General features: G+C 38.2%; 2 protein-coding genes across 3 annotated transcripts; both read right to left on the bottom strand.

Annotated features, from left to right (window-relative positions):
* Positions 1 to 8,055: 8,055 nt before the first annotated feature.
* On the bottom strand, positions 8,056 to 9,434 carry LOC105198805 (peroxiredoxin). Of its 2 annotated transcripts, none has more exons than XM_011165643.3 (3): positions 9,199 to 9,434; positions 8,811 to 9,034; positions 8,056 to 8,729 (listed from the first exon to the last, which is right to left on the bottom strand). In XM_011165643.3, exons 1-3 carry the CDS (start codon positions 9,241 to 9,243, stop codon positions 8,270 to 8,272), a joined length of 729 nt encoding a protein of 242 aa, XP_011163945.2. In that variant the 5' UTR covers positions 9,244 to 9,434; the 3' UTR covers positions 8,056 to 8,269. The 2 variants fall into 2 exon arrangements, with proteins under 2 accessions (XP_011163945.2, XP_025992075.2); XM_026136290.2 differs by having other exon boundaries at positions 8,811 to 9,031; positions 9,199 to 9,404.
* Positions 9,435 to 9,710: 276 nt separating this feature from the next.
* Positions 9,711 to 12,706, bottom strand: LOC105198806 (negative elongation factor A). Its single transcript, XM_026136269.2, is given in 7 exon segments — positions 9,711 to 10,514; positions 10,589 to 10,688; positions 10,768 to 10,961; positions 11,041 to 11,463; positions 11,566 to 11,998; positions 12,417 to 12,667; positions 12,670 to 12,706. Coding segments are annotated over 7 exon segments (1,644 nt in total). The 5' UTR covers positions 12,680 to 12,706; the 3' UTR covers positions 9,711 to 10,281.
* Positions 12,707 to 12,845: the final 139 nt, after the last annotated feature.

The following is a 12,845-nucleotide window of genomic DNA, read 5'->3' as shown; positions in this document are numbered from 1 at the left end:
TACGGTAACAGAGAAGAACCAATGTCGGAATACGTTTTGTAGCCCACTGGGACTCCGAGGGTTAGATTAATATTTATGATGCTCCGTAAAATGTATCCATGTTGGAAAGGAAACTTTTGTCCCGTGTATCCCTAATCGCCCTCGCGATCTTATGTTTTACTTCTTCACAGCAGTTCTTTACGTCAAATGTAACGTTTTGAGATTATATTACGTTTCTAGGAGGTCACTATTTTTTTCAGGGATGTAAAAAAGAAGATCTATTCTTCGTACACAGTATCAGATTGCGCTCTAAATGTCCAACGTGTAAATGTACATTATTGCGAGTAAAATCGGATCTCCAAAAATGTGATTATTCAAATGGCTGTACGTCAATGTATTACGATTCGCGATGTTCCACTTTCGTTGACATCGAGTTGAACGCACGCGGTTCTTAGCATTCGATCGAGACAGTTCTCGAAACCGACGATAGAACTCGTCTCGGGGTACAAAATACGCGGCTCGACACGATGACAAAGAGGGCAAAAAAAAGAGAAGAAGGGAACAGGATGGAGAAAAAGCAAAAGAGGACGAGGGAGAGAGAGAGAGAGAGAGAGAGAGAGAGAGAGAGAGAAGGAGAAAGAGAGTCAATGGGTATAAGCACTAAGCACGTAACTAAAAGGAGCCGGGGGTTGCGAATCGTCGCTAGATTAAAAAGAGGCTCCCTTTTTCGCTTGCTCTTTTATGCCGATGCGCGCCGCACCCCACACGCATCGCGTACGGCATCCTCCTCCTCCTCTTTCACCTCCTTCTCCTCGTCCTCGTCTGTAACGTTAACGTTACACGCGCACTTGCATGTGAGCATCACACGCACATTCACGCGCATCCGATATCTCGCGACCGTCCGTCCGCTGGAAAAGCAATTCGATCTGGCGGTGCGAGTACAGTGGGGTACAGCCACCCTCTACCCCCCCCCTCTCTCTCTCTCTCTCTTTTCCTCTCGCTCCTTTTTATCTCTCTAGACCTGCTCAAGCGTCGGATTTCCTGATGCTGAATTCGACTTCGCGATGTATGCTCACTCTCGCGTTTATCGGAAATGCGAATTGCGGCGAGCGTGAGCGTGACGTTTGTCGAGGATACCAGCAACTACCTTGAATACCTGATTAAATCGTATGAAATAGTTTAAGGATATTTTCAATCGAGATATCGCTGCACTTGATATCAATTAATAATTTATCTATCTATTTATTTAAAATGTCGTGCGCTTTTAAGGATTATAGCAAAATGTCTTTCAAGTGGATCTGTGGAATAAATAGCTTCTTTCAAACTTTAATACTTTACGTTATTTTGGCTAAAAGAAAAAAAAATGAAAGAATGATATTCATATTTATATTAACAATTTGATTTCAATAAAATATTTAAATTAAACGTTCGAAGGTTATAATATACAAAAATAATCAAATATATAAATTAAATAATTGTTTTTGAGAGATGCTTAATTTGCGTAAAGTAACTGTAATCATTCTGAATTAATTTAAAATTTTAACACATACCACATACATTAGCACGAGTAGCTGTATTTTTTGCGCGTGCACGCAAGTCACATTTAAATATATGTTCTATTTTATATTATGAATACTTAGAGAAACAATGATCAAAGTAAGTGCCTAACATCGTAACACGCACATAATATCTGCGAACACACAATGCGTCTATCTCTACTGCATACGCAAAGCTCACAACGCTCATATTACAATTAAGTACCACGGCTGATCGTATTACCGTTCGGATAATACACAAGGGCACAAGGATAAATATGAATGCTCAGGTACACTAAGCAGCAATCAGCTGTTTCAGATAAGTAGTCGAAACTGGTTTCAGAATTAGCAAATTGCCAATTAATTATCTTTTTAGTTTTCAAAGACTTTTCAATGCTCGATACGTAACTTTACGAATCACTTCGATCTTCTGAATTTATAACTGGAATTATAGTCAAACAACTATACGTGGTAAAAAACTGCATTTAATTGAAATTTGTAAAAACAATAATTGATCTGTCTCAAAGTCGTTGCACTACAGCGCTTAGTTCTTGCGCTTCAAGTTTCATCTTTGAACTCTCCGGTTTTCCGAGTTATCCAAGCTCGAGCCGTACGAATTATGATCGTTCGATTTTCGCTCGATCTCGCCTTTATCTCGAAAGCGAGAGATAGAGAGAAAGAAAGATAAGCGAGTAAAAGAAAGAGTGAGAGAGAAAGAGCGCTTGTACACGCGCGGATACAGGCCCATCGGTAAATGGATGGATGAATCTGGGCGAAAAAGGGTGCCTTTGAGCTGCCGAGTTCGTTGCTGCCAGATTAATTAACGAAGCACTCGCCCGAGGGCCGGAGGAGGATCAGCAGCAACTCCGTTATCAGGGTGGAGAGCTAATAGACAGATACCCCTGCCTACTTATCTATCAGTCCACCTCTCGATCAACCGCCTTTCCATCGAACGGCGGATGTCGCTACCATTCGCGTCAATCGTTAACTAATCGCTCGTGCTATAACTAACATCAGTATATCACTTCGATCGGTGTTTTTTCTATCATTCTCTCTCTCTCTCTCTCTCTCTCTCTCTCTCATCTTTTGCGAGAAAAATTTAGTTAAAAGAAAACTATTCGATTTTTTTCTATTCGAAATAAATGTTAACTTAAAAAATAGTGTGTCGAATTTAAGAATTTAACGATAAGTAAAAGATATTTTTATTAATTCTACATCATCTAAATAATTATTTAGAATTATTTCTTATTATTTTCCTGCATTCAGTACGTCAACGATTATTACGTTCATTTCCAAATCTGAAGATCTCGTGGAGCGTGGGAGTCAAGCGGGATCTCAGAAAGCGCTCGGAAAGAGTTTAAATGTAATCGTCGCAACGAGAGATCGTCGGCCGATTGTTTTTCGCGTTACACACAGATCCGACAAAGATTTCGAAGCGTCCATCTAAGTAATTACTGCAGCTTAGGAGCGTCGTCAGGGTTGGGGTCAGCGATGATGATTAAACGTGAGATAAGGTACAACCGCTCCGCCCTCCCACCCCGCCGCGCACATGCGATATGCGGTTCTTTCTTTCGTGTTAAACCGAGTACCTTAATTGAAGTAGCAGCCTTTTGAATATTCCTAACGACGTGCTACATGAAATGTTATAGCGCAGCGGTCAACGTGCGACGATCCTCGAGCACGCATCAAGATCCTTGATACGCGCGGTTATCAAATTTAATATTTCACTACGAAATGCCTTTCACGTACGGATGTTTAAAAAATTTTTTTTACACAGCTTTCTCTATCATCACTCGTCATCTATCAAGTATACTCAATTTATAAAATTACACGACGTACCTTTACGAAATATGTAAGAAAAAAAAAAAAAATAATAAAGCGCACATATTGCGAGAACAAAAGAGAGCGCGGAAGGGAACTGGGTACGAGCTGCGTAATATTTCCTCGGCATTGAAATTAATTCACGAGAAGAGATTGGTGTATATACGCAAATGCGCGGCCTTTCTCCGCGCTAATAGACTCGTCTGCTCTCTTGCGCTTTCACTTTCTAAAGCACAACGTTGACCCCGACGTTCTGGGGATAATCGACTGAAAATAACCCCAAGAGACGGGCACCGGGGACCCCCCTGGGTCCCTGATAGACTCGTTCTTCAATACAGCCTAGTGCATCTGTTCCTTTTGAAGAGGACGAATGACTTTGACAATTAGAGGAGCAGCAGCAGCAGCAGCAGCAGAAATCCTATCGAAAGACCACGCGCGCCGCGCCGCTCGACCTGCGTCTTATTTCTCGCTTACAATGATCGGGATCGCCGAGATTACGCGATCGTACATCTGCGGGGGTATTATCCGAAGATGTAATAGAGATCGCGGCAGTCTCGGTTAACCCTGAGAAGCACGAGTGAATTTAATACGTACGGCATGAAGAGATAAAAGAAGTTCTAATATAAAACAGACACGATTGAACATTGCCTTATTAAAGAAATTAAATTACATTCAATTCTATTTATTTTTTAAGGATGTATAAAATATCATTCTCAAAACATTTAAGAAAATTATGAAAAAATCATATATTGCTTTATATTTCATTTGAAAGTAGTAGAAAAAATTTAGCGATGATTTTCTATCTAAAGAAGTAAATATGTGCTCTAATGAAAATATAATTAATAATGAAATAGTGAAAATAATTTTTTTTAAGTACCTAAAATATTCAAGATGATTTATATATTTCATTGCGATGCAGAAATAGGTTCTGTAAAATAAACAAAATTTATTTATTTATTATAAAATAACTATGCAAACAAACACAATAAAACTCTATAATCATTTTGAATAATTTAAATATTTATACAAAAAATGAGATTTTTCTTAATGTTGTAAAACATTAATATTTTAATTTTTAATAATAGAATAAACTATAAAAATATTATAAATAAAAATATAATCTTCTTCACACAACTTTCATATGTACAGTTTATTTAAAGTGTTTTACTATTAACACATTTCCAAATTTTATTTACTTTGCAAGGACCATATGTCCAAGTCATTGTTAAAGAAAAAAATTAATAATTCAAAATGAAGGAAACATAACATTTTTTTCAGAATTAATGGAAGCTACAAACAAAAAACTGCGAATGACAATATTGCGTGATTAAAAAACTATCTTATTAAATTAAACTCTTCAAAGTGAAGAAAGTACACGTTACATTTTCTTGGTTTAATTAATAAAAGTTATGAAAAATGGCAAAGTGCATTCGACAATATCGCAACCGAGATCCTATTTCATTCCCGCCATTGTAGCGGTCGAGGATTAACGTTAGTGCACAGTCAGACATAATTGGCCTCTGCTCATAGAATTTCCTACAATTAAAGCATTTGCATAACGCGATGGCGTGTCGGGAATATCTTTTCATCAAACTGATGAGCAACCAGCAGTGTCGTGTATATTTATATACACGAGGTGATAGATTGTCGGGGACGGACACGCTAGCTAAGGGGTTTGTTCGTTTAATACTCATCCCTAACTGTTCAATAGCACGTTGCGGGAGTGTAACTGCTTGCTCGTATTCATCAAATCAAGGGCCGGCAAATGCTTTTCTTTTTTTTTCTACTTATCTTTTCAAGCCGTCTCAATGGACCGAGTATAAAAGAAAAATAAAATAAATAAAAGTTCTCTTAAAAATATGTTGATATAGTTTGCGCAAACATCTCCACTTTACTTTGATTATCTCTTACGTAGTGTAAATTGTAAAAATAAATTTGTACAGAAGTATGTATTTCGTCATCACAATCAAATTTTTTAATAACTAATAAATATCGAAAAAAGCATCGTTTGTTTGCTAATATTTCGATTTTTTCGGAGAAAAAATAACGGATGCTTTTATCGCCACGCATTACGCAAGAGTTGCTCGACTAAAAGACTCGACTAACTCTGTACAAAATCAAAAAGCCCTGGCTTCAAAATCGACCTAACTACAGGCAGCAGCGTCGAGATTATCGGAGCGCAGCCCGCCAATCCGCCAGCCCGCGCGCGATCGGCGCGGTTCGCGGTTGAGCGAGAGTGCTAAACGACACCAATAAGGAAGTAATAGTAATAGGCAGGGAAGCAGAACCGATGTGGCTCTCGAAGGACTGGCGAGAGAAGGGGAGGGGGGGGACGGCTTCCGCGCGCAATTACGGATTTTGAGTGACAGATGCTCGCCCAGTCGGCAGTCGGAAGATTAAAACAAGTAATCAAAGTCCCGGTAGCCACCCCGGGATGGATATGGATGGATGCACGCCTCCGGCCCCCTCGGCCTCTTTCCGCGCTCTCCACCCTTCTATCACCCTTCACCGTGCGTTCCCCTCTGATCCCGCTACCCGTTCTTCTTCCTCCCCTTTCGCCGCCTTTCGTGTCTCCTCGCCTCGAACCCCCGTACCCCGTACGAGTACTCCGTCCGCTCCTCCTTTACTCATCTTACTCCCTCCTGGAAGTAGCAAACCACCAAGGGTAAGCCCCGCTACTATAATATCCACCTATAGCCGTCATCAAGGCGCGCCCTGAATACTCCTTTAAGAAAATGTTCCTTTCGCGAGCAGTCGCGTAGGAAGGTTATTAGGCGTCTTGAAGAGGCTGGCTGGCTGGGAGGAGGACTTGGGATGAGTTATATTCAAACGACGCAGGTTCTCTATCATACTTAAAATGCTAAAGACGTGTCGGCAATAGAGATCCTCCTCGGAGCCATAGAAATTCACGAAAACGACAATCATTAGGATCATAATAATATTAGTGTAAACATACTTAAATCAGAATAGAGAGCATAAAGCAGCTTTACTTCCCCCTAACAACACTCTTAATTACGAATGTTAATTTAAAACTTGAGAAGCGAACCAATTGGATTTAATGGATAAGCTATCGTTGAGAATGCGAGATATAACGATTTTTTTTACAAAAATAAGAATTTGTATGGCGCTTTCTAACATCGTTTAGGGTACCATCGCCAGCACAATTAGAAGCCGAAACCTTACTGTGACGCGCTCGATTGTCCCACAATGGAAGGACCGTAAACCGAGGGCGGTGGACAAGAAATCCCTCGATTAGACTCGGCAATACAATGCCGATATAATCTGACCACTTAATCGGCAAAATATAATAGTGAATCGAACGATTACGTTTGCAATCTTTTACCGCGATTACTGGAGTACAAAGCAAGTTATTTCAGTGAAACTGAGGATAATATTGCCCATGATTTGAAATATGCTTTTGAAGCAAATACTAATGAAATCATAAAATAAGAGAACTTCAATATATATCAAAATGGCTTTCTATATTTGTATTTTGATACAAAAAAACAGATGTAAGGAATATAAATTACATTTTATCTTTCAACATTTTTGTCAAAACCTAATTACCTTCACATGAAAATATTTTCCAAAAATAATATAGAAACAAATAAAAAGTCTCACTTTCTCCCTGATATACTCTTCCTTCAATTTTATATTTTGCAATGATAACGAGGTCGCATCGCTGCGACGTACGACTTGTTGATGCACAGTGGTATCGTGAGACGCGAATGTGATTAGTCTTGAGATTTTCATGCGCACGCGGGGGTGACGAACCGGGATTGGATTTGGCGTGGGGATGACGCGTAGGGAGGAACGACGGATGAGCCGTTTATCTCAGGCGTCGCTTTTCGGTTTTTCTCCCTCTCGCGATCTCTCGACGCTCTCGCGACGCGTCCTAGGCTCATCGCTTTCCCGAGAGCGGCTTTCATCTCCACTTCTCTCTTTCTCTAGCTACTTTAGTCTCCTTTCTTGGGGGCGTTCCCCAAGACTCCGTCGTGCCCCGACGCGGGTATATCCTCTCTCTTCGCGAAATAATAAGCTCACTCTACTAAATTTATCATGAGCAGCCTTTAGAAGCAGCAGCCTCCGCCAACAACGCGCGCCAGGCCTTACCTGCCTACTGATATTCTCGGTACTACGGCTTTTAATTCCGTCATCTACCTTACACTGTATGCGTCTAATTATCTTATGGCATCGACTCAAATATATATGTATATATAAATACATATACCTTTTGCTCTATTCTCCTCTCTTCCCCTCCTTCGCGTTTTAAAGTAATTTTAGAAGCCAACACTAATTGTTCATATATTACATTTTGGCGTGAATTAAATAGTCGTTAAAAATAATTTGCTAAGTGCTTATTAAACATTTATATTTTGTAAAAATTAAATTAAAAATATCTCCTAATAATTTTAAATTACATATTCGTATAATTCTCTAAATTAAAAAAATTGTTATTTGTGTCAGTTTATATGAAAAATGTAAATACCGATTTTCTAAGTATAAATGTTTATATCCTATTATGCTTATTAACTGCAACATGAAAAAATCTCCAAGATATCCCACATGTTATCTCCTATTCAGAAAAAAATTACATTAATCGACATGCTTTTTTCTCTATATGCATTAAATTTATCTGTACTAAGTACATGTGCATGTGCTCATGTTTTTCTTACTAGCCACTCTTAAGATTTTATATAAAATCACACAAACAAGTATGGAAGGAGCATATAAATATGATATATTGTTTTATGATAAAATGTATATAATTACTTTAAATTTTGTTCATTTTGTATAATCAATTGCAACATTAATCCTACTATATTGGAACTATAATATACATTACATCATGCCATAATCTAATATTATATTACATTATAATCTATCATGTTGTATATATATATATCCCTTGAACAAAAGCTCTAAATGCACGCTTAATTAATCGATTCAAAGTATTGTTTGCTATCTTTTGGATTCGGTTTGATGGTTTTAGAATCTGGCTGCCAGTTGGCAGGACATACCTCACCATGTTTCTCGACAAACTGGAAAGCCTTGATCAACCTTAACGTCTCTTCGACGCTCCTGCCAACTGGAAGATCATTGACGCAAAACTGTCGAAGAACTCCCTCCTTATCTATGATGAAGAGACCTCTGAGAGCAATACCAGAGTCTTGCAACAAAACATTGTATTTACTCGATATGCTTTTGTTAAAATCACTCAAAAGAGGATAGCCCAAGTCTCCCCCGAGGCCACCTTGTTTTCTCGGAGTATTAATCCATGCCAAGTGGCTGAAATGGGAATCTGTCGACACTCCGATTACTTGTGTATTCAGAGCCTCAAACTCTGCAACCTTTTCGCTAAATGCGATTATCTCCGTCGGACAAACAAATGTGCTGTAAATAGAAAATAAGATTTGAATATTGTAGTTATATTCGATGTACAGTAGAAATAATGACCAAAACAAAATTACATACAAATCTAATGGGTAGAAAAACAAAACGACGTATTTTCCTTTGTAGTCGCTCAATTTGATTTCCTTAAAATCACCTTTAACTACTGCGGTACCAGAGAAATCCGGAGCGGGTTTCTGAACCTGTGGCCCATCGCTCAATAGTTTTGAACTCACTGTGAAATTACGGGCACTTCTCACCAACGATGTACTGTCAGTTTTCGCCAGCGAACTAGTTGCATTGACAACCTACAAACATGCTCAGATTGAAGAAACGATGATTATTGTACTTTTATTTATATCGAGATGTTAATGCAGTGCAAAATTAATCGCATTACATGCGATGAGTCAGCAAAACGCCGGAACTTGATTGAACGTGTGACAGGATACACATTAAGTTTAATAGCACTTACCAGTGTTCCACTTCGTGTACACAGCGAAGCGAATAATCGAAACATTATAAAAATAAATAATACACCCTAAATTCGCAAAACCGAAGATCGTAGGTGCAGGAAGTTTCGCCAACCTCTCACCGACACGTTACCTCAAGTTTCGCAACCGGCGCCACGGAGAAATCCAGAATAAGGTTATGAAACGCCCTTGAGAGTGTAGTGTGTAGACGCGCGTATAACGTGTAGAACATAAATTCCATAAATTTTCACTAATAGCAAAATATTATCAATTTTGAAATTATATAATTTACATAACTTATGGAAATAACTATAAAATTAGGAAAAATTTAGCAGAGTTTACTTAATAAAATTATAACTCCTTATTTACATTAATTTAAAAAAAAAACTAATTTTTGAAAACTAAATCCATAATAAAAATTATCTCTAACATATAAAAAAAGATAGAAAAGTGATAAGACTTGAATATAATCATAATCAAATTGTAAAAAATCTGTTCATAAACCAGACGCATAAAACACAGATATAATCACATATTTATTCAAATAACAATATTATAGAAGTCTTATGTTCATTCTTATTAAAATATACATGTATGTATATATAATATATATATTCATATATCTGTATATGATATATAGATTTTAATATAACAGTACTATTAAACAAACGTTTGACTATTCACATTGCATATAATTTCTAAAAATTATATATGTAAATTTCACAAATAATGCGCTATAAATCATATACATATTTATATGAATGTATGCGTTAAAGAGGAAGTGTTAGAAAAATTGAGAGCAAATTTGGAGATTTTTTCTTAAAGTGAATTTCAGTATATGAAAATTATTAAGACTTATATAATTTTGATGTTAGAAAATGGAGAAATTAGTTTTATAGGGAAATTTACAACTAAAAATCACTATTTAACGATTCTTATTAAATTTTATAAAAACGTGAATCAAATTATTGTTAATTTGGTAACGTCTTTATCAATTCACTAAGAAGACGTACGATCATAATCGTTATCCTCTAATAACCACAAAGCAATACTTTATATAGATCCTATGATTTGAACAAGTCCTTTCAATTGGAAGCTGTGGCGGTCGCATTCGGCGCGGGAGTGGACGTTGATGTAGATTCCTCCGTTACGATACGTCGATTTTTCTTTATCCTCTTCCATTCGCCGTTCGTGTAATTCATTTGAAAATGAGTTTCGACCAACATCGGAACATTCGTTCCATCCGATTGTGTTACTTCTTCTATATTTTCCGAAAGCATCACTGTGACTATATTGCCCAATTTTGGACAAGGATTATCTGCAAGTGAAGCAATTGATAATATTGATGAACTGTATAAAAGAGAAAGATATACTTGTGGAAAATACACTTACCTCTAGAACCAGCCATAAAACCTAAGATAAGAGCCTTTTCTGGACGCGTTACTTTATTCGCAGTTCTAAACATTTCTTGTGCTTCCAGCATTTGTTCTCGCTGTAATCCAATAACAATAAACAGTAAGAATCTTGTATTTACCATATATACAATTAAATTTAATGTGCATGTAACTTACCGTAAGAGATAGACCTTTTCTTGGGTTAGCCGCATTAGGTTGTGTGGTAGTTTGTATACGAATCTGCGTGACTGTCTGAGCCGGTCTAACTGTTTGCACAGCGACTGGTGTGCTTTCCACTGGCGTTATTACCGTCGGTGCAGCTACTAGTACAGTAGTGGGAGTTGTGGTGGTAGTAGTAGTTAACGTAGTAGCTGTGCAATAGAAGATGCTTAATTAAAATCCAAACAGAAAACAGCATGGCCCTTATGACAACTGCAACGTTAGTCTTACGTGTTTGCTGTGTAGTCGTAACAGAAATGCTGCTTGGCGTGCTCGGTGCAGAATAGGGTTGGGCTGTAGCTACTGCAGCTGGTGCAACAGGCGTAGCAGGCGGATTTATCGAGGCCAATCCTTGCGCGTATTCCGGAGTCGTCGGGGTTTCCACGACTGGTGTAACCGTTGAAGCTGCTGCAGCTGCGGCAGCTGCTTGCGCCTCTGCGACTTTCTTCTGCTGCTCCTCCATCTCCAACATCTTTTTCCTCTTTTTTGCTTGTGCGTATCCAAGAGGTTGCTCATTAATGTCCAGTAATTTAATACCGCCATCCTTACGAATTCTATTGCTGATCGATGTTCTGTTAGATATAGGTGTGTTTGTAAGCGATGGAGATCGAAAACCACTTGTTGGAACTCTGCTTGGAATTCCCTTTAGAGGTGCTGAAAAATCCAAGCAAATGCCATGTAGTGTATTATATTATAAAAATAACGAATATGACAAAAATAATAAAGTACCACGTGCAATTATAAATTTACACTTACTTGTATCAGTCATTTTTCGTGGCATTCCTCTGCTTCTCACTGGTACAGTGGGAGCTGTGCTTTTCTTGAGATTATTAGCTGCATCGGTACTTTTCTGAAGCAATTCTGCTCTCAAAGCTGCGCTTTTTGGTTTTCTCTTGAGAGTAAAATGTTTGACTGGAGTGGGTTGCTGACCTACCACGGAAGTCAATGCAGTCTTGTTAAGATAATGACATTCTAAGGGAAGCATAGCAGGATCATTCTGTTTTTTTAAAAGTTTCCGCAAATCGTTGACCAAGTCGCCAAAAATTGGTCTATGTTCATCTAGATCAGTGATGTCTGTATTTAAAGAACCAGTTGATGGAAAAGTCTTCATCGCTTCGGATAACATCGATACCCACAGCTCACTGTCCAAAGATGCAACCTCAATGATCTCCTCCAGTTCCACACGCCACTGTTACACACACACATACACACAAGTTCATAGATAATAAAATTTTAGTAAAATAAGTATTAACATAAAAAAATTGTGGTTCTATTAAAGAGATCCACGAAATTTTCTAGTAATAGATATGTTCAGGAAAGTCAAATTGTGATATAAATCTTATACAGAAATTATAATTTTTCCAACTTAACGAATAGGACAATCGTAGATTCTTGTAAATATTAATCCTACGTAGTTTTTATACTAAGCATTTCAAAAACATCGTATAATTATGAAAAATTAAATAAATGACAAGTACGCATAAACAGACAATGCTAGCTAGAGAAATGTGAATCTTTTAATAATTTCAACCTTGCAGAGAGCAAGCGCATTTCAGAAGAGCGATACTCATCAAAAAACGAAAATATCAGAATAGAAAAGTGCTTACCTCTTCAACATTGCGCCTGGGTATGTGGAAGAACGACAAGAGTAGTTTGAGCTTGACCTGCGTCTGCAGGTCGGGAAAACAATCCTTGATGTTCCGCAATACTTCGGCATTAAGTTGCGAGCAAATTGAACTGCCGGTCCAGCTATCGTTCGACGTACCAAGCTTATTATGTAGCCACAACGATGTATCGCTGTCCCTTACATTCGCCATATTGGAGTCGTTTGCTTCCGGCGCGTGCCGTACCTTGTCACAGTGCGCCACATGCGGTTCCCGCCACGAAGCAACGCGCATGCACGCGCACCTTAAGGCGGTATTCAACTCAATGCTCGACGCTTGCTGCAAGCTGCGTGTAGTTTGCACTAGGCTTTATACATTTCATGTGCGATAGGCTTAAAAATCCACCTATCATGAGAGACCGGTGACGTCACC

Source organism: Solenopsis invicta, chromosome 11, assembly GCF_016802725.1.
Source record: "Solenopsis invicta isolate M01_SB chromosome 11, UNIL_Sinv_3.0, whole genome shotgun sequence".
Classification (NCBI taxonomy): domain Eukaryota; kingdom Metazoa; phylum Arthropoda; class Insecta; order Hymenoptera; family Formicidae; genus Solenopsis; species Solenopsis invicta.
The sequence above is the reverse complement of the archived record's forward strand: the minus strand, read 5'-3'. Positions and strand labels throughout refer to the sequence as shown.